General features: G+C 40.6%; 3 protein-coding genes across 6 annotated transcripts; 2 read left to right on the forward strand and 1 right to left on the reverse strand.

The window, feature by feature from the left end:
- Positions 1 to 11: 11 nt before the first annotated feature.
- On the reverse strand, positions 12 to 9,361 carry LOC130162473 (myosin light chain kinase, smooth muscle-like). 2 transcript variants are annotated; one of them, XM_056366215.1, is made up of 18 exons: positions 9,164 to 9,361; positions 8,453 to 8,616; positions 7,255 to 7,401; positions 6,933 to 7,085; positions 6,763 to 6,822; positions 6,282 to 6,335; positions 6,020 to 6,150; positions 5,767 to 5,923; positions 5,099 to 5,410; positions 4,872 to 4,968; positions 4,532 to 4,735; positions 4,150 to 4,367; positions 3,231 to 3,354; positions 2,643 to 2,795; positions 2,173 to 2,302; positions 1,563 to 1,644; positions 1,168 to 1,308; positions 12 to 686 (listed from the first exon to the last, which is right to left on the reverse strand). In XM_056366215.1, exons 1-18 carry the CDS (start codon positions 9,178 to 9,180, stop codon positions 481 to 483), a joined length of 2,550 nt encoding a protein of 849 aa, XP_056222190.1. In that variant the 5' UTR covers positions 9,181 to 9,361; the 3' UTR covers positions 12 to 480. The 2 variants fall into 2 exon arrangements, with proteins under 2 accessions (XP_056222190.1, XP_056222191.1); XM_056366216.1 differs by lacking the exons at positions 8,453 to 8,616; positions 9,164 to 9,361 and having other exon boundaries at positions 6,282 to 6,366; positions 7,255 to 7,393.
- A 3,193-nt stretch (positions 9,362 to 12,554) lies between these two features.
- On the forward strand, positions 12,555 to 16,552 carry LOC130162602 (CD63 antigen-like). Of its 2 annotated transcripts, XM_056366367.1 has the most exons (7): positions 12,564 to 13,407; positions 14,177 to 14,365; positions 14,552 to 14,626; positions 14,765 to 14,869; positions 15,533 to 15,670; positions 15,767 to 15,850; positions 16,235 to 16,551. In XM_056366367.1, the coding sequence occupies exons 1-7, from the start codon at positions 13,360 to 13,362 to the stop codon at positions 16,304 to 16,306; spliced, it is 711 nt and encodes a 236-aa protein (XP_056222342.1). In that variant the 5' UTR covers positions 12,564 to 13,359; the 3' UTR covers positions 16,307 to 16,551. The 2 variants fall into 2 exon arrangements, with proteins under 2 accessions (XP_056222343.1, XP_056222342.1); XM_056366368.1 differs by lacking the exon at positions 14,552 to 14,626 and having other exon boundaries at positions 12,555 to 13,407; positions 16,235 to 16,552.
- A 644-nt stretch (positions 16,553 to 17,196) lies between these two features.
- pus3 (pseudouridylate synthase 3) lies at positions 17,197 to 20,546 on the forward strand. Of its 2 annotated transcripts, none has more exons than XM_056366681.1 (7): positions 17,197 to 17,323; positions 17,634 to 18,054; positions 18,201 to 18,478; positions 18,564 to 18,747; positions 18,986 to 19,095; positions 19,278 to 19,450; positions 20,076 to 20,546. In XM_056366681.1, the coding sequence occupies exons 2-7, from the start codon at positions 17,635 to 17,637 to the stop codon at positions 20,345 to 20,347; spliced, it is 1,437 nt and encodes a 478-aa protein (XP_056222656.1). In that variant the 5' UTR covers positions 17,197 to 17,323; position 17,634; the 3' UTR covers positions 20,348 to 20,546. The 2 variants fall into 2 exon arrangements, with proteins under 2 accessions (XP_056222656.1, XP_056222657.1); XM_056366682.1 differs by having other exon boundaries at positions 17,212 to 17,323; positions 17,631 to 18,054.
- The last annotated feature ends 34 nt before the right edge of the window (positions 20,547 to 20,580 follow it).

Here is a 20,580-nt window from a genome sequence, read left to right on the forward strand (position 1 = left end):
TTTCAGCCAAGTGGTTCTTAATTGTAAGTTTAATGCTTTTAAATCATTTACATTTGACAATATTTCAATGTGCAAAATGTACAATTTTCATGTGACTCGCCGTTTGAATGGTGCTGAGCTCAGGCACAGTAGCATGAAGTCGCCCTATTACAGTAAAACAAAACCCTGTGCACTTGTAGCTGAACAGCTTAAACACATATTAAAGAAAACAGAATTAGTAAGTGTGCTAGTAACTGGTGACGTGTGAAACAAAGGACTCTGGGTAAGTGTGTCCAGATCTGATTATCCTTTTGATGATTGAGGACCACAACACAACCTTTTTTCCTCAAACTGTATGAATGCTGCCATTTGTGTGGCAGTGGAAACTGTCCATCCATGTACTGGCATGCCATTTCAAAGCCTAAGCTTTACCAGACCATTCAAATAACTAATTGTGAAGAATCCCCCTCCAAACAAACAAATCTGAGGTGCATCCCCTGCTCACGTCTCCACTTTCAGTTTGGCAGAGCTCATAGCTTGCCCCATCTTATTGCTGGCCCTGCACACATAAACCCCGGCGTCAGAAGGCTTCAGATCAGACAGAACCAGGGAGCAGAGCCCGTCCTCACGTTGCTCCACGGTCACTCTGCTCGACTGAGACACCGGCTTCTCATTCTGAAGCCACTTCACCTTGGGCTGTGGGTAACCTAAGAATGAGACAATACAACATTACTGCACAATCAAGAATAAAATAAATGCCACTGGACATTAAATGATCACAAAGAAATATAAAGACAGCTGGTCTTAATACAACAAACTAAGCATCAAATAGTCCCAAAGCCTATTGAATTTGTTTATAATAAAAGGACAAATGGCTTTAACTTGCTTTTCTTTTCAAGCTAACCTCTATAGAACTGGTTGGAGCTGTTGAGCCAGGTGATAATTACCTATAGGTACGCACCTACACAAAACCTCTTTTAAATACACATAGTAATTTGATTCATTGCTTGTATAAAAATATTCATCACATCAGCTTTAAGTTTAGCCAGTTTAGGTCTCATTTCTACTGCAATTAAAGCATTTCAGACAACATTGTTTTTTTGTTGTGTGTTTTTTTTTTTTCCCCTGCCCTTGTAGAATGTGGCAGGGCATTATTTAATGAAGTGCATCACAGCTCTGTCACTCTACCATTGACTAGGCATCTTAGCTGGGCAGTTGCTCCTTTGGGAAGAGTGGTGTCCTTCAGGGCCTGCTGGAAGCAAGGTTCGCTCTGAAGCTGCTGATCCAGCGACTGGATGGCTTCCTCTGCCTCTTGGCTCCAGACTGGCTCTGGATTAGAGGGAGGAGGAGGATGATGATGATGATGATGATGATGATGATGATGAATAAAACAGAATCAAGGCTTTACTGATCACAAAAGGGTAAACTTGAAGTGACAATCTGAAACTGTGAGTCATCTGCCATATGTATGTTGCTGTAGGACGTAGGAGGGCATTTTGTGTGTGTGTGTGTGTGTGTGTGTGTGTGTGTGTGTGTGTGTGTGTGTGTGTGTGTGTGTGTGTGTATCTATTTATCTGTCTTACCCTCTGAGGAGCTGCCAGGAGAGTCTGGCCTGTTAGAGAGGTTAGCCATCCGCTGTAGGGCCAAAACAGCCTTGCCAGTTTTCTAGAAGTTTAAAGGACAAATAGCACTGGATGACAAATTACATTCATATCCAGGCTTCAGGCCTATATAGTGCAATGAATTCAAAAGGTCTTAATAGGGAAGCTCTGATAAGAAAATTGTACATCTGTCCAATGTTGGGTTAAAACCACTGTAGAAACCAAGTAAAAGGTTTCTGGCACAACTTCCCCTGCTTCCAAGGTGCACGGAGAAAGGAAAAGTTCAAAGAGGTCTAAACTCCAGTAACATCTGCAGTAAACAGAAGAACTTTATCAGACCGGCGCATTTTCTGCTTGTGGCCTGTGTCGAACGCGTCAGTCATCAGGCCTGAAGCTGATGAATCAGGGTAATTCAGGATGACCCTGATGAAGGCCACAAGCTGAAACATATAGGTCATCAGAGATTGATCCTGATGAAGCAGGGTCATTCGGGATGACCCTGATGAAGGCCACAAGCTGAAACACATCGGTCTGTTTAGCGTTGCATGTGTTTTGACCCTCTAAAACCATTGTCATTTTTTCATTTTGTTACCTTCCACTTGCGCTTGGCCAGAAAGTGTTTCATCTTCTCCTTCCTGAGAGACTTAGTAGGTCTGCGGGTCAGAGGGGTAAAAGAGACCATCCAGGGGTGGGCCAGGGCCTCGGTACAGGACAACCTGCATCTACAGTGCAAGTGGAAGTGGACAGAGGTAGAAGCCAAGGCTGTCAAATGCTGCCAGCAGTCTCCTGAGCTAACCGTGTTGAAGCTGTGGATTATATGCTGCATAAACCTGACTCCCTAACTCATATTCAGACCTTGCTAAATGATTTTGCACCAGGCAAGTTTTTCTTGCAAATGGTAGGAAATGTCACAAGGAATAAAAATGTTGCTCATGTGATATTGTAAACTGAAGACAACCAAAGCACCTTCATCTAAGATTGTGATTTGTGGACACCTGCTGTACCCACCAGACAAGTAACCACTACTAGAATTCCTATATGTTTTAAAGAAAACACACCAACCTCCGGTCTTTCTTCAGCAGGGAGCTGATGAAGTCTTTAGCTTGATCAGAGATGTCCTCAAAACTTTCCTGATCAAACTCGTAGCGGGCAGCAGTCACAAGAGCTAATGTCTCAGCGTCGCCGTCTCCCTGGAAGGGAGATTCTCCACTGAGCCTAGGACACAAAATGATCAATCATAGAGATAGGGTCAAAAAACGCCTTCTGGGGAAGCTCTGTGGTTGTGTGAGTGTCTGTGGAAATGCCAAGAACTCACCAGGAGATGGCAGCAAATCTGCATTTGTTGAGATATTTGAGAAAAGTTGAGTAGATTTTTTTTATATTTATCACATTTAATTTGTACAAATTTAGGAATTCAAGTCGTTATTATTCCTGTTACTTTTTAACTACTTCAAAATAACTTTACCTTAGTTGACATACTAAGGCAAAAGGATGAATAAAGTACAAAGAGATAACATTCATGGTGGGTTTGCATGCAAACCCGTTTTTCTGTCCAACATTTTATGACGACAAGAAATCACAAAATATTCCACCTTCAAACCGGTTACTGTGGCTCGTGCTGTAACCACGCCCCTTCACTGTTTAACTTACAATATGTAGCAGATGACTCCGATGCTCCACATGTCTGTCTCCAGGCTCACAGGCTCGTAGTTGATGACCTCAGGGGCCACAAACTCAGGCGTACCATGCATCACCATCAGAGGTTTGCCATCCTCTGAAGAACAGGACAAGAGGAAGAATTACATTCACCCTAAATGTTTGGCGTGTGCGTGTTTCTACTATTTACAGATGGCTTTAGTCAGCTCTGGACAGACCACCCAGTCTGGAGCCACTGGAATGTCACCACATTTTCTAGCATCACATGCTTTGCTGCATTTATTGAGTGGTGGTAATAGTCATGTTGTTGGCTGTTTAAGGAGCTGTCGTGATGTACTGGGCACTGGTAGACATCTAGGAATTTAGAGAAAATTCCTAGATGTTATCTTTGGTCATTTCTGGCGTGTATTAAAATGAGTGATCCTGTGTTGACTCTGCTGTGTAGGATAAAAACCAAAACATGTTGAACTCATTTGTATCAATTAAAGTTGATGCAATGTTTTTTTTTTGTAGCCAAGCATCTATATGTAGTTATATAAACCATAGCAGGAAGTGTTTCATTCTTAAAGCTGGATGTGTAGGACAGCACAAAGCCGGTGGCTGCATGTTTTTCTGCAAAAAAACAGACTGTTGCCAGCACTTGTTTCTATTCAAACAGGCCTTATAAGGATCTTTGGCTTTAATCGAGTCCTTCACTAGAATATACATGTCGCTCACAAAAATACACACATTGTGATTTATTAACTGTCCCTTGTGAACGTTTGCGAATGTTTAAAATTTTTTTGAAAAACAAAATCTGTTTTCCAGCAACTGCCCTTCTCATATCTTAATTTTGCTTCATATTCGCCATGTAAGGACGCGAGATCCCAATGAGTTCATTCTGACACTGCTTGAGCAAATCCATCAAACTCACCCAGTTTACTAGCCAAGCCAAAGTCAATTATCTTTATCTGTGTGCCAGTGGTATCCACACAGACGATGTTCTCTGGCTTGAGGTCAAGGTGGACGATTTTCTGCTTGTGAACGTACTGCATGCCCTCCAGGATCTGCTGCATGTAGCGGGCGCTGGTGGGCTCCGTGTGCTCAAAGTTGTCATCCACGATGCGTTCAAAGAGCTCTCCACCTGCAATACTGGGCAGAGGGATAACACCATTCAGGCCCATGCATCAAAAATAACCCTTAACTAATGTATTTCTGGTACTTCTTAATAAGTACTTATATGGTTGCTTGTGTTCGTGTCCCAAATTTGAGTAAAAACCCAGATCGGTGTCACTTTTGTCCACCCAGTTACTTACTACTCCATGACCATAACCATCTCTGAGCGTGTGTCGTACGCAGCCAGACACTGGACCAGTTTTGGGTGGTGGAGGAAGTTCATCAATTCGATTTCCTTGTGGGCCGCGATCTTTTCCTTCGAGGTCCGCGCTCGGTAGAACTTCCCCGCACACACCGCACCCGTCTCTATATGGCACAACCGGAACACCTGGCCAAACTTCCCACTGGATTTTTAGGGAGAAAAAAAAAATGACAGCTTCACATAAGTGATTGACTACTTAATGACAATCTTATCCATCTGTAAGTTTAAAGTTTAAATATGTCTTAAGTGTATTCTAAATACAAAAAATCCAAACTTACACTCCCAGCTTCTCATGCACACTGTAGTGGTCCTTGACCTTGTTTTTTGTGTCAACGGTCACTGTGATGTACGACTTAGGCTCTTCCTTCTTTTCCTCTTGGGACAGAAAATAAAAAGATAACAAATCCACACATTTCTCATGGCAAAATTAAATCTAAAGAATAAAATCACATTCTGTCTCCAATCCTCATTTCAAACATTTTTTCAAATCCATCATATCACTCACTCGCTGTCGCCATCTTGACACAGTCAGACTCCTGGCTCGGCTCACTGACTCCCGCTGAGTTGTAGGCTCGGACACGGAAGAGGTACTGACCCTGAGGCTTCAGGCCTGAGCGGACGTGATAAGATGTGTTCTTACAACGGCTCGACACTTCGGTCCAGCTCCCAGGCTTGTCCGGGCCCTCTTGTCTGACCTCCACAATGTAACCCAACACAGCTGTGCCTCCGTCGTAGCTGGGACCAGTCCAGGACAGGACCAGGGACTGAGTGGACAGCTTGGAGACGACAGGCGGGGATGCTGGTGGATCGGGTCGGTCTGAGAAGAAATTCAAGAGCAAAACATTTAACTGACACAAGACAACGGGTGTATCTGAGACAGTGATTGGTATTTTTTGCTACTATTTATTATCAATTAGCTTTTGGAGTAGCTAATATGTAAAACCCACATGATTTTAAATGTAAATTTTTAAACTCTTAAATTGTTTCTCTTCTTCCTTTTAGAGATTTTTTTTTGCTAGATCATTTTACATCTGTACAACAAGAAAAATCAATAAGCCATTCCAGCATCCGAGCACGCATTCAGGGAACAACAAATACTAGTGTTGCATTATCTCAAATCACACTCAAAATCTACAGGAAATACAGAGCTTCAGACAAAAGTAAAAGTCTCACCTACGACACTGAGGGAGACTGTGTGCTGGGCAGAGCCTTTTCGGTTTCGCACAATGACAGTGTAAGAACCTGTGTCGTCTGCACAGGCCTGAGAGATCTCCACACTGCTCTGGGTCTTACTGCTCCTGACAGACACCCTCTGCCCTCCCACTACCACCTGAATCAGAAGAAGAATGGAAGACAGAGGGTTTGAAATCCAGAAAGGAAACACATTGATCAATACTAACATCCACTGGGGCTGTAACCTTCTTACTTTGTCTCTGTTGTAAATCCAGCAACAGGCCACAGGGACAGAGCTGCTCCTGAAGTCACAGTGCAGCCGGGCCTGCTTTCCTACCCGAGCCTCCACCTGCTCAGGTGGGTCTAGAAACTCCACAGGAGGTCCTGAGGAGTGGCAGAGCGTGTTTGCTTTCAAGAGCTTATCTTGAGAAAAGTGCTTGAAATTGAAAATCGATAACACACGGGTGAAATGCATTTGATTCAGTAGCTAACTTGATGCTTTGTACTCTACTCACCTTCACTGGTGGAGACTTTTGTTCGAGGGTTGATTTCTCTGATATCTGTGGAGACTGAAGAAGTAGGTGGACTTACAGGTGTGTGCTGTGATAGGGGGGGTTTAGAAGAATTATCTAACCAATCACATGTGGGCTGTCATGTTTGGTTGCAGTGGCAAATTCTGCACTCAACAGCCAATGTGCTGCACTTTTGAATGGGTAGATAGTCAGTCTGTAACCAACAGAAATGTGTGATATATAAAAAAACTACATTTTATTATCAAAACAAAACACGTCATTCTTAATTTTACTTGTCACTGTGTGTGTTTGCTTCAGCTTCCCTGCCCTGGATTAGCAGCGTATTTACCATTAATTTGCATTATTTCTGTAGAAGTATTCAAAGTATTAAAAGTAAGAACAAAAGCAGAGAGAGGGGGGAGTTTATGGGTGTGTAACAGTACAAAGATTTTGTTATAAAAGTCAACAAAAGTTATTAATCTACCTTTGTCCTTTTCGTCTCTCTGTTGTCTTTGTGTTCTGGGGACTTCCTTTGTTGCTTTTCCTTTGCAAACAGATTGAAACAGGTTTACTGTGGTTCATTTAAGGGCAAGTCACACTGTTCTTGATGTTTGCGAGGAATTTTTTTAACAAGACGCATTACTCCTGCTTTACCTGTGATATGTAACACAGCACTGCTTGACTGTTTTCCATAAGTATTCTCCGCTGTGCAGGTGTATGTCCCAGCGTTTTCACGTGAACACCGAATCAGATCCAGAACGGCAACGCCATTCTTGAAGGAAGTATTTTTGGATGACACCTTCTCACCTAAAAGACAAAATAACAAAACACAAACACATATTTTCTCTGGAGTTGATCAATATCTTGAGTTGATATTATGGTTTGAACACCTGCATAAGAGCTTCGGCTGACATATTCTTGCATCATTTCTTTGCTTATAATGGCATTTTTCAAGGTATGACAATCAGTCACTTACCATTGTGTAGCCAGGAAACGCCCAGAGGCCGGCTCCCTGCGATAACACCTCGAAAGGTAGCATCACTTCCTTCAAAGACTGTACAGTCCTGCAGTGGTTGTTTGAAGTGAGGCGAGGTGAGGGCATGGACTTGTGTCTGTCTGGCATCTTAACAGAGATTAGAAAAGCAAGGACAATGGATATGCTTCAATGGTTTGCAAACTGTATACATCAACGTGTTTCCTCTGTCACTGACCAATCAGCACACTTTATCCAAAACAGAAATCTTAAGCTAATGTTTCAATGGCGTTATGGTTATGTTACGCAAAAATAAATGTATTTTTAGGGGCTTTTTTCCATCATAGACATTATTTAACTGATCAAACTGTAGATGAATTTCATATGACCAGGATTTACAAATGTTAATGTAGTCCGAAAACTAAAACATAAGACTGCAGGCTGATGTTGACCTATGCTGTTCGTCTGTTTTGCCTCAAGGAAAGATCAGTATCACGTTTCAGCTCATCGGTTGCCTGTGGGTGGATAGTTGTAGGTGCAAGTGTAGTGAATTTGACTCGATGTTTACAAGATTTTCCAACCACATGTGTTTGCACGTGTGTATTTTTGGTGTTGGAATGTCCATCAGGATGAGCAACGGGTGGTCACCAGTGAATTGTGGAATGTCATTAGCGTGTTTGTGTTTGTTTGTGTATGTTTACATTTGGGGGAATGGGGGGGGCAAGTTGCATGTCACTCCCATATGCTCAGAGTGCAATAGCCCAAGGACAAGTCTGACTATTACACTATCACAATAACTACAAAAACAGCACATTTCATAATAATATTGTCATTTATAAAGCTGCACCCTTGGTTATTATTTTGACAAGTAGTGAACTAGCCTCAGGGGGAGCTAACCTCATCATTCATATGCAATCTAACAGATTCCAGGGTTCCTGTTTTTTTCTGATAGGCCTTTGCAATGGCCTCATGCGAAAGGGTTCAAGTTAAACAAGTTCAAATTAAAACATGGAGCGCCTGCGGGTGCTGCAGTCAGCTGGGGCTCTGGATAGAGTGTTACTGTGGCAAATGTTATGAATACTTTCCAATTACATTGCAAAAGTAAACAATGCCCCCCAGTTCAGTAACATCAAGAATTAAAACTCACTGACATTAAGAAATAGTTGCGTTAGTCTGTAAGTCAACTTTTCCAAATGTTTACCTGTTGTGGGCGAAACTCCCAGTTTGTTGTTTACCATCATCTTAGTGGTATCCAGTCCATACTCCTTTTCTTTCCTCCCCACACAGAGAGGTCTGGTTTGAGGATTGAGGGCGAACCGGAAAGTGGACACATGGGTCTTTGGCTTCTTAACATCTTTGTCCATCCTTGAGTAAAAATGATGAGCAGACAAAGGTTGTTTTTCACTCAGTCAGGCCTCTTCTTCTTGTCTTGTAAGTACTGGTTTTCCTCAGTATACAAGAATAGTGTGAAGCTGTGGTTTGTTTTACTCAGTATACAAGAATAGTGTGAAGCTCTAAGTGTGAAGCTTGTGGGTTACATAGTCGCCCCGTCTCTCTTCACACATCCTCTGAGATGCTAATAGGTGGAGCCTCTGCTTTCAGACTGCCTCTGATATCACTACCAACCCTCAGCCCCACAGTACACAGGAAACAGCCAGTTTTATCAGAAGGCCAATTTAAAAAAAAAAACACATGTCCTGCCCCCGACTGTCCCTCTGGACTGAAAACAGAGAGAGCGAGAAAGACACACATGTGATAGAAAACAAAAGAGATACTGAGCCAGAGTAGGAAATGTGTGGGAGACAGAAAACAGTACTGCTAAAGAGAAACAGAGAGCAACAAGATGGATAGTGATAAAAAAACAAAACACACACACACACAAAAGAAGTATATATATTAAAAAAAAGCTTACCTGAAGCCAGTCTTCATACAGACCCTTTATCTCCTCTCCTCCTCTCTCGCGCCGTCAGCTTCTTTTTGGCATTTTATTTTATTCCCTGTAAACACTCAGCAGACTGCAGGTTGAGCCACACTGCCGGAGTTGCCGCAGGAATCAAGGAAAGCCAGTAGGGCAGCTTTCTGTGAGCATTGACTCTGCTGTGCAACAGACAACATGTAGACAGATCAGTGAGGTTTGCTGTTTAAAACTGTGGGTAAGAGTTTCTTTGAATGAGTGGAGAGGTGGGATCATGTGACCGCAAACGGTAAGCTCCACTGGTGAACAAGACACCATTATTTCTGTTGGTATGGAAATGGATAGCTGCTGGTCGGGTGTGTCCTCGAGGTGTGCTTTCATTTACCTTTTGTTGGACGGTTGTTAGCTACGGAGTGGTTTCTCTAAAGCCTATGAAGCGAGTTGGTAGGCCCTGTTACTACTCTGAAAAGCGGATGCACTGAAGGTCTATAAAAGCTTCTTTGGCTTGATTTTAAATTTACTTACAGTATGTAAATAAAATGTTTATGAACTATTTCACATGGACAAATAAAAATTCTAACTATCATTATATTATATTGTATTTCTTTATTAGTTAGTGAATGTGCCCTTCAGTGCAATAAGCCTATGAGCCATTGTCATTTGTCTAGACACATGGAATTGCAGTAAACATATATTAACATGGCTTTGGCTTTGGTATAAACCATTACTGACTGCTCATATAGTTTAACATGGAAATATGGAATTAACTTTAGATAACTGATACATTTATCACTGATAAAAACAAACACAAAATGCTTCTTGTGTTGTGGTTTTAAATGGACACATTTCACTGAGTGGTGGTCAGTGGAAGAATGCAAGGAAACCATTACAGGGGCTGGTATGTATGTGTAAGTAGTACCATATGGTGGGAGGCACATAATTTACCAACTGGTCCTAAAAGCACGTTGATTGACGGACCTGACATCAACAAAAGCTTAACTGTTTACTGATGGAGAGACTCACTCTACCCACTCTCCGAAATAAAGAAATGTCACAAATGTACCTGAATACACACACAAGCACAAACGTTTTCTCTTCTTTTTTCTCAATGAAAACAGTTTACACAGTTGTGGTTGGATGAATAAATAAAGGGACTGGTAAGGCATTAGCATCCTTACCACAGGAAGAGTGAAGTTGAGAAAAAGGGCATAAACTTAAGGTTCTTTACCAAATTGTGTGACAGGTATGTAAGTTGATTAGTTTATATTAAGTTTTTCAGCTCAGTATTAATCAAAAAATCTAGATACTTCAGATTAGAATTCTATGTTCGAACAAGATAACAGGGAAAATGCAGTATCCACAAACAAAATGTGTTCTTGTTTATTCAGCTGTCTCGTCCATGTGAACTTATTTAATAAAGTAATTTATAATTTCATGTATTTGAACATGTTATTTTTAAGGTGATCATGACAGACGGAGGCTGCAGAGACAGAAGTTAGCTACTAGTAGCATTAACCTGCTAAGCTAGCAGGACTCGTGTTACTGTTTTTTTAAGTGAATATAATAAATGAAATTCTTTATTGAGATTCAGGAAAATCAAATTTGAATTCTCACTTACAGGAAACATAAAGATGGATAAATTGGCTAAGGTTTACACTGGAGTGCAATCCCTGCAGCTTGGTTTTTACCTCTGTTTTGTGGTTCTTGCAAAATTTTGTTGTTTGTATGTTGTTTTTTGATTTCAAATTCCCATTGGCATATTTTGGTCTTAAATTTTTGGTCTCAATTTAGCCTAAATATGTTGTTATTTTGTTTTGTATTTGACTGTTCCTGCTCTTTAATTAAGTGTTCATCAGTTTCAGTTTGGAAATGTGTAAAGATAATAAACAAAAAGCTGGACAGACGAAAGGAAGCACATATCACCCAGTGGAAAATATGGACTGATCACTAAGGTCCAGCTGTGGCACATTCTTTTGAAATAGCCATATAAGGTAAAAAAAAAAAAAAAAAGATACCACAAAATAGGCTCTAGTGCAGTTAGTGGTACCTTTCTACCCAATATGGATCTTTACAACATAGAATAAGGGCATTGTTGTGCAAAGAGCTTTCATCTCAGTAGTCTAATAGCACGGCGTCAAAGCCCCCCCCCCCTCTCCTAGAAAATTATCCTTATCAGACGGAAATCATTTGAGGTTTTGACCGTCTCTTACAGAATTCAAAACAGGAAAAGCAAAGAGTGGGAAGGACGGCGTTCTCTCTCTGTCACATAACATCCCAACTATGGTAATCATTTTACTTCCTGTTCCCATGAAGTCCTTCAAAGACCTTCTCTGTGTTAAGCATTTCACTTCCTCTTTCCCACAAACTATTCCAAACATAAGTAGAGTTCATCACTCCATCACTCCATGAAACAGAAGTGAAAGCAGGCCAAATATTAGGGAAGCATGCTCATAATATGGTTTGAAAGTGATTGTATGGTTTAAAAAATGTCAAATGGGGCCCTCCTGTGGTTGTACACCTCACAATGCAGAAATGATAAAAATCTGTTAACTAGAATTGATGGCCATAAAAAACATGGTGACGTCCACTGAAGTCCTCAAATAAACCTGGGAAACAATAATATTTGTTGCATTGTGAAGACTCAGCATCAGTTGTCTTTAATATTCTTCTTTATCTCTTCAGCCTGAATTTTTTTGCAGGCAAATAAGAAGAGGCAGATAAGGCGTCATAGACAGAGAGTCAGTGATGAGCACAAAGAAAGATAAAGCCACACGCTCATGTATACACGTAAAAGACTTGTCCTGTAACAGATGAACTAATTGGCAAACAGACAATCCTCTCTTTGTCCTAATATTTACAACTTTTTGGGCAAAACTCAAACTCGCGACTCAGCCCACAAATGATACTGTTTTGTCATCATCTTTCCATCGAAGAGCCTGCTCTGGTTCAGTAGTTAATGAGGACAGAGTAAAAAAAACAAAAAAAACAGAGGATGACATCTGAAATTAGCAAGCAGCATGGTCTTTCACAGCCTGATACTCTCTGGCGTGAGCTCTGAGAGAGCAGAAAATGGGGAGAAGAGAGACACGGGAGATGGAGGCAGGACAGAAAAAGGACACGAATCAAAAGAGATGTGAGGAAAACAGAGGACACTCAGTTCAGGCAGTGTGTCACAAGGACCCTCACCGCTGATCACCCTGAGGTTACTGTGATAGAGACTATTCTGCTGCAGCCAGAGGTCTTGGTCCTTTTCCAGCCTGTGGAGTCGGATCAGGTTTCCTGCAGCTGCTGCGGAGCCATATGTTGGTGGAGAAGCTCTGGGGGTGAGAGCTTGGTCCTCCAAAGGATGGAGGAAGCTCCCGAAGCAAGTTCCAGAAGTCAGATGGCTACTAGGATACACGGCACACTTTGAGATGTGACAGAGAGAAACTGCGGCTCTCCTCCCATTTGACATTTTTCAAATAAATATTCTCCTGTTGTTTTTTTCTGTTTTTCTGTTGACTCATCAAATATTTTAGGGCGGCAACTTAATATGTGACTTATAGCATATCATCTGTAATTGTACAGTTCAGCTCATAGGAATACAGATCAACTCAGATTAAGTATTCAAAGTATTCATTCCAAAAAGAATAAAACCTTTTCTCTTAACATCTTTTTTTCTCAAAGTAATTGCATACAGTTGAGGAAGAGTGTGCACCAACAAACTGAATACCTTTCAAGTGCTAATTAAATCAATCTTCAAATTGTATGACAACACATCTGTATTTTTCTAGGTTATTAAACACATGCACCTCTCACATGATGCCAAACTTTGCTTGAGGAATCAAGCAAACTGCTGAATGCCAGACACATTGTTGTGATTTTTCAATATTCACATTATATTCCCATAATATTAAGTGTTCATATTCATATTCAATCATATTTCATAGTGCTTTTTGTACTTGACTGATGCTACTATTCAAATAGTCTCACGGTTACATCATGTTCTTGTAAGATAAGCTGTTATCAGGCTACATGTTCATTTTCATACGTTTTTGTGACACTGAATAACTCTTAGGTTCTCAGCTTTGTCTGTTCACACCTGAGGACAGTGAGGACAGTTTGCAGTTTGCTGTCTGTTCGGTCTAATCTTTATTCTAACAGAGTATAAACTCTAAAAAAAAGAGTTGGACTGTCTGCATCAAGCCCTCACGATGTGCAGTGTTAAATGCATGTTCATTTTCTTCAATACGCTCTTCTTGGTAAGTAATGTGAGTAATTTCATTTATGAATGAAATGTTGTGAATGGTGATGACTGATAAGAAATTATTAACCAAAATCAATATCACTGTCTCGACAATGTGTGGTTGTCTGATAACTGCTTTGAAGAGGTATGGGAAGTCTGCTGTAACTGGAATTCTTCACACTGTCACTGTAAGAGAAGAAATAAAAGCAGAGGCGGGGGAGTTTAAGTCATTTGTAGGATTCGTTGAAAGAAAATTTTTCTTTCTGGTTGTATCAAACATATTCATATTAGACGGTCTCAGAGGTCTCAGTGGTTGGGCAGAGTAAAGGGAGCAGTTACAAATATGAAAGATAATCAGTCTCACTCTGGGCCAAATGAACCAGCAAGGGGTGCTGGGTGGGCCTTTGCATGCAAAAAGAAAGTGAATAATTGTAAAAGTCCAAATTACTAACTAGTGTGGGGGGGAAAAAAGGTGGCTCATCAGCACAGAATGACTCTCCCAGGCTTCTTCTTAATTGTTATTTTAGAGAATTTTTTTTAAAAACTTTTAGAACAATGAATATGAACAATGCAATCAATATTCACCCCTCTATGCTTATTCTACACACATAGAAATTTCATAAAAAAGTCCCTTAGAGATGCAACTCATAGATGTCACTCGGTCCCGTGATGCAGCAGATTGACAGCTGACTGCCACTAAATCACCGGCACAGCTGTGTTCAGTGGGTTTCATGTTGCGATATAAAGCTCTGAATTAATGTCGAGTTGTTAAATTTCTCTTTCAGGCTTCGGGGGTTGCCCTCATCACTATCGGAGTGCTACAGTACTCGACTTACACACAGATAGGCACTTTTGCAGGGGGCGGCCTGTCGAAAATTGCTATAGTCCTCATTGCAGTGGGTGTCACCATAGCCCTCATCTCCCTCTTGGGCCACGTTGGGGCATTCGTTAATAATTCCTCTATGGTGACTTGTGTAAGTAACATAATCCTCCATAATAGGTTTGGGGTTGTCTCCTCATAGATCTTATTAAGGACATGTCTGCGAAACATGGTCACTTCTGACTTTAACATGACACATCGGAAGATTGTTGTAAGTTTTAAGGCGGATGGGAAATGACTAACCTTTCACACTGTTCGCTCTGTTTTCTCCATGAACTAGTTCATCTGCCTCTTGATAGTGATCATCCTTTTGGAGGTATTCACAGGCGCTGCCTTCTACATATTCCGCAGCAGGGTGAGACACTGAAAGGAGACTGAGATCAATGAATTAGCATTAACAGTGTTTCTTAAAGAATAAAGAGGTGACAACCCTTAAATAAAACAAAGATCTAGTGCTGATCATGGTAATGTTTTAATCACATTTTCTCTGTAGACTGCCCTCCTGCAGATGAATAGCGGTATCAATTCCAAAGCACAAGAGGTGATCAGTGAATACAGCCCGGGGAACAGACACGCCATCAACAGAGTTCAGGAAAAGGTGATATGGACTTCAGAGAATGTGTAGCACATGATCATATACAGGGCCAAATTAAACCAATAGAGGGCCCAGAAGAAAAAAAAAGTGTGGGCCCCTAATAAGCCAGTTTCTTTCACTTTGTATTAAAAATGGTGGAATTTGTACCATGTAAGTAGAATATAAACTGAAATATTAAAGTAAAAAAAAAAATAAAATGCTATATTTTAATCCCTCTACAAAATGAGGTTATCACTCACGTATTTCTGTAAGGTTGCTGTCATTTCATATTATATTACCACAAGGTGAACCTGAAGCCCTCAGGCCTCCTAAAGGTCTGGGGCCTCAGGGACGTTATCTGCTTTGCCTGATTGGTAATTATAATATGACATACGCTGTAGAAAGACAATGCTTTCCAAATAACTGAAAGAATTTGTTGTTTGTTGTCAATTAAAATGTTCTAAGCTATCAAAATCAAAACAGAGCAGAAGAGAATTATTTCTTTTTGACAAAACCAGGAGTTTCACCTTTTGTTACTCTCCGAAAAATACTTTTGGGCCCCTCTACAGCAATCCTGAAGAATATTTTTTTTTTTTTTTTTTTTTACAATGGAACATGTACAGATATAGGTTCACAAATACATCAGTGATTTGGTGCAATCCTCATGTGTTGTACACCATGTCACAGTTTAGCTGCTGTGGTGCAGACAGCTATGAAGACTGGTCCGAGAGTGTGGGCTGGGAAAACCACGACGCCGTGCCGGATTCCTGCTGCGTGGTGAAGACAGAGGGCTGTGGACAGGACAAGAGCCTTGCACACAAAAAGGTCTGCTGGGAAGACTCATTTTATGTTTACAGTCATTTCATCTATTCTTTTCTGTGAGCAAATGATTCAGTATCTTATGTATGTGCTTGTCCTCAGGGTTGTACCTGGGCTATCAAGCTCTTTCTGTTGAAAAACCTGGTGTGGGTTGGTGCTGTCTGCATTGCTCTTGGAGTTGCAGAGGTAAACTGTTTGTTGAGGAATTTATACACTTTTTATTATAATATAACATATTTGCCTTGCATATGAGAATGTCTGATAAAAACAGAAATGCCATAAGCGTATCTTTGATGATTTATGATTTACTAATTCATTCAAATAAATAATTTATATGCAAATTCCAACAATTTCCATGAGAAGATTTTCATATAAACAACGGTCATGTAGACATTTAAAAAGAAAGTAAGGAGAGGATGACATGAATGATAATAAAGCCTGTCTCATCCTGTTTGCCCTGGGTAGTGAAATCCAGAATTAATTAGAATTTACTGAGAGAGAAAAGAACATGTTTGACCCATCTGTAAGGTAATTTGCTGCCAGTAACTTACAACCTTTTTCCTGTTGCAGCTTTTTGGAGTGTTAGTCGGGGTGTGCCTGTGTCTGGACATAAAAGGAAAAAATTATGAAAACTTCAGCTGATGAGCCATCGTGCCCATACAAAGTTGTATTCCTAAATCAGTGACAGTTTCAGTTTGGTTTTGTTTGTTTCTTTTTTCTTATTTTTTGCCCAAATTTAATCTATTGTATTTGCTTCTGGTTTTGACAAATGGAAATTGTTTTGTTTATCATGGTCTATGACAATAAAAAACACCTGTAAATTTCATGCTTACCATGAATATGTTCAATAAATGTGGGATACATGGCAGTAATGTGGTTGTGTGGTTCAATCTGTATGTTTAACAGCTGGTTTTGCATAAGAACCTTTGAAAAGATTTTATTTTGCAAACAGTTCATTCATACAGTTCATCTTTGTGCTGCTTGGTGCCCTCACTGAATGCTTGCTCTGTGGAAACCAAATGGTTTCTGAGATGTTCTTAGAGGTTTGTAAAGTTTATTGACATTTTGGCTCTTACATTCTGAATGTGATCTCAATGGCAAACAAAATAATAAATGGCAGCAACATTAAGTAAAATGACAGTAGTAAACTGCACACAATGTATTCATACTCACCAACCTTCAAGTCTTTTCAAGAACAAAAAATGCAGAGTTCAATTTACAGAGGATGATACTCCTCCATGCTTCCGGTGTGCATTTGTAGGTATTTTTGAGAATTACAGCCAAACAGTATTTTCTCCTTCCCAAGGTAAAATTATCCAATATTTTACAAGATTAACTAATAGTTAAGATTGGGGAAAATATATTTTGTATTGAAATTATTCTATAGAACACGCTTCTGTTTTTTTACACACTGGACACTGTTCAGAATGTCTATTAAAGAATGGTTTCCAAACACGAATCAAATGACTTTACGCTAGGCTAAGTAGTGAACTACACTTCCCGGAAATCCTCTACCGGAAGTGTGTCCGCTCCCGAAATATGCCCGACTTTAGCAAACCAGTAGCCTATCAGCACGAAAAGCAGCATGTGTGCGGCAGGAGCCTGGAAAAGTGACTGAAAAGCAGAGGTTTATCAGCAACACTGAAACTCATATTACAGGTAAAGACTCGGTTTTATTGCGACATTGATTAGAACCAACACCCAATAACTAACTTGCCACACGAGCTAACAGGCTGTGTTTATCGTTAGCATTTAGCCAGCCAAAGTACAGACTAACCCCCAACTAGCTGTCTGAATTAAGTAGAGCTGTATTAAACAAAAGTAGAAATTACCTGCACAATACTTTATCACTGTAAATGAAAAGCAGAATAATAAAGTATGTAGCCAATTAAGTGAATGGTTAATGTATTCGTCATGTGTAGAATTATCTAAGAGATTCTTTGTAAATTGTCTCTTATTTCTCAAGCAGTATGTCCGGGGCATTAATCCAGCGAATAAAGGAGCTGGAGGCTGAGCTGGAGAAGCTCAAGTCCCAGCTGAGGGAAAGCAGTGGAGCTGGGGAGGACATGGAACTGATGTCCAGTTCATCTACTAATGGAAACACAGCCTGTAAGCCTGAAAGTAATACCAGAAGCAGCTGTAAAAAGGGTAAGAAAGCAAACAAGGAGCGTCCTTTTGACTTCTCTGTCCACCCTCGGCGCCATGTGGCTCTGCGGCTGGCGTACCTGGGGTGGGCCTACCAGGGCTTTGCAGTACAGGAGAACACAGACAACACTGTGGAAGCCAGACTCTTTGAGGCTTTGCTGAAGACTCGGCTGATCCAGGACAGACAGAGCTCCAACTATCATCGGTGTGGTCGCACCGATAAAGGAGTCAGTGCCTTTTCCCAAGTGAGTACACAGCGATGAAGATCAATTACAGTTCAATAATGATGAAAATAATATACTATGAAAGATACAGCCTGATATATGGGTGATGTCTTGCATGAATAGTTTTTGTCATGCAATTGTTAAGTAAAATTGTCTCTTTTCCACAGGTCATTACTATCGATTTGCGCTCCACACAGTTTTGTGGAGGACTGGGCGTCACACTCCCTGAAAATGTTGATGTAAATACCAAGAATAAAGCTGCCGTCTCTGAGGTTCCATATGTGAAGATGCTGAACAGAGTCCTGCCCCAGGACATTAGGATCTTGGACTGGGCGCCAGTAGCAGAGGTTTTCAGTGCACGCTTTGACTGTCAGTCCCGTACGTACCGGTACTACTTTCCCCGAGGATCTTTGGATGTGGCATTGATGGCAGATGCTGCAAAAAGGTGGGTGAAGGCACAAAATCCAAAACACTGATGTCACCCTTTGAAGTCATAGTTCTGATTTGAAGCCTCTCTTGGCACCCAACAGATATGAAGGCACTCATGACTTTCGGAACCTGTGCAAAATGGATGTGGGCAACGGAGTCCTGCAGTTTGAGCGGACCATCTTGTCAGCATCAGTCAAGCCTGTGCAGCCTCAGTGCACCTCCAGCACAGATCAATATGACCTCTTCATATTTGAGATCAAAGGATTAGCCTTCCTTTACCACCAGGTATCAAGAGACATGTTTTTACAGCTGTGGTCAGCAATAAGTAAAGTTCATTTTAAGCTAATATTATTTATATACATTACGCCTTTTTGTTCTAAAACTATTTTATTGCAAAGTCTCAATAACAGCAACACTGTTCCGGTGTTTGCAATTCAGACATAACTCTTGTGGAGCCAATTTCTTTCAAATTTTGAATACTTTGATTAGTGACCTTTGCGGTCTCTGTTGTGTTACACCACAGGTACGATGCATGATGGCAGTGCTTCTCCTGATAGGGCAGAAACTGGAAGCCCCAGAGATAATTAATCAGCTCCTGGATGTGCAGAGTAACCCTAGGAAGCCCCAATACAGGTGCATTGACTGCTGATGAAGAGTTTGTACATTGTGTTGCCTTTTCTTTTATATATACTCCCACTAGGAGTCCTGAACAAATATGAATAAATAATTTGCTCTGTAAACTAAATCAGTGATCGTAATAATGCTAAATTACATCAGTAAGAATCTTAATTAAACATTTTCCCTCTTGTCACTAGCATGGCAGTAGACTACCCTCTGGTGCTGTATGACTGCCACTTTGAAGGTCTGAGCTGGAAACAGGAGACCGAAGAGGTGAACTATGTACTGTCTGCGCTGCAGCAACACTGGACTCAGAGTGCAGTTAAGACCCACGTCGTCCACGGGATGATCAGTGGTTTGGAGGCGACAGGTGAGAGGTTCATTTAGATGAATTAAGAGTTGGCTTGTATCAAAAAAATCACGTTCACAATAGCACTGCACTCATTTATTTTGAAGCACCATGATAATGTTTGCAGATGAGTTTTAAATTCATATTTTCATGCATTTTTAAGCATGTAAAATAGGTTTGTTGGAATTGCAGTGATAGCATGATCGAGGACAGGAATTTTCAAGAGCCCCGCTGACTAGAGCTGCAGCAATTAGTTGCCAACACAAAATGAATTAGCAACTATTTATGTTGATAATTGATTAATAGCTTTAGTCATTTTTCAACCAAAAATAACAAACATAGTTTGGTTCCAACTTCTCAAATGGGAGGATTTGTTTTGACTAATAAAGCAAGCAATTTCTTGGGCATTTTTTACTATTTTTATTTTTTATTTTTATTTCATGGACAAATTATTAATCTAGTCATGGAAAAAATAATCAGCCAATTGATAAAAATATTCTATAGTTGCGACCCTGTTGTAACTTTCCATCCTTGTGCATTCTATTAATATTTTTGCTTAGCCCTAAACCATCATGCACATTATTTTGTCGAATAATGTCACTGTACTTGAGTGTGCTGTACATAAATTGCTGGTGTCCATCCACAGGTGGAGTGTCCTCTGACCACTGCTGGCTAATAGAAGGCAGCAGGCAGAGAAACTACCGTCCGCTGCTGGAGCGTCCGTGCTGCGAGAGCCTGGAGTCCAGGATAGACCATTTTGTTAAAAGAGGCAGACTGGAGCGGGAGGAAGGGGAGAACGGGGGTGAAATGGTCCACAGAGGAAAAAGGTCCAAACATTCCCACACTTCCTCCAGTCTTCCTCTTTCTTCAGAGATGCCATTGTCAAAGCAAAGTACAGACCAGAAAGCAGCGGATTAATATTTTAACCGTGGAGAATGGACTTGCCAAAGTTTATTTTGTACTAATTTTCATTCATGCCAGATTATAAATACATTTTGCTTTATGACACAAAACAGTGGATTTAATTTTGTGTATCATAAAACAGTGTATTTCCATTTTCTTTCATGCAGATATTTCTTTTGTTTTTAAATAAACCCATTCTGGAGACAGTTTCTGACGCCGAGTTTGGTTTACAACACAACTGTAGTAAT

This window comes from Seriola aureovittata, chromosome 21 (assembly GCF_021018895.1).
Source record: "Seriola aureovittata isolate HTS-2021-v1 ecotype China chromosome 21, ASM2101889v1, whole genome shotgun sequence".
NCBI lineage: Eukaryota > Metazoa > Chordata > Actinopteri > Carangiformes > Carangidae > Seriola > Seriola aureovittata.

What these genes read in the sequence shown, in the direction of transcription:
- LOC130162473 (XM_056366215.1), bottom strand. An exon ending in AGTCTCCCTCAGTGTCGTAG is followed by an intron (nt 5,411 to 5,766) that starts GTGAGACTTTTA and finishes ATTTCTTCTCAG; the next exon opens with ACCGACCCGATCCACCAGCA. An exon ending in TGTCAAGATGGCGACAGCGA is followed by an intron (nt 4,969 to 5,098) that starts GTGAGTGATATG and finishes TTCTGTCCCAAG; the next exon opens with AGGAAAAGAAGGAAGAGCCT.
- LOC130162602 (XM_056366367.1), top strand. Translation starts at nt 13,360, where the DNA reads ATGTGCAGTGTTAAATGCATGTTCATTTTCTTCAATACGCTCTTCTTG. An exon ending in TCTTCAATACGCTCTTCTTG is followed by an intron (nt 13,408 to 14,176) that starts GTAAGTAATGTG and finishes TTTCTCTTTCAG; the next exon opens with GCTTCGGGGGTTGCCCTCAT. An exon ending in AGAGCCTTGCACACAAAAAG is followed by an intron (nt 15,671 to 15,766) that starts GTCTGCTGGGAA and finishes GCTTGTCCTCAG; the next exon opens with GGTTGTACCTGGGCTATCAA.
- pus3 (XM_056366681.1), top strand. Translation starts at nt 17,635, where the DNA reads ATGTCCGGGGCATTAATCCAGCGAATAAAGGAGCTGGAGGCTGAGCTG. An exon ending in TAGCCTTCCTTTACCACCAG is followed by an intron (nt 18,748 to 18,985) that starts GTATCAAGAGAC and finishes GTTACACCACAG; the next exon opens with GTACGATGCATGATGGCAGT. An exon ending in CAGTGGTTTGGAGGCGACAG is followed by an intron (nt 19,451 to 20,075) that starts GTGAGAGGTTCA and finishes GTCCATCCACAG; the next exon opens with GTGGAGTGTCCTCTGACCAC.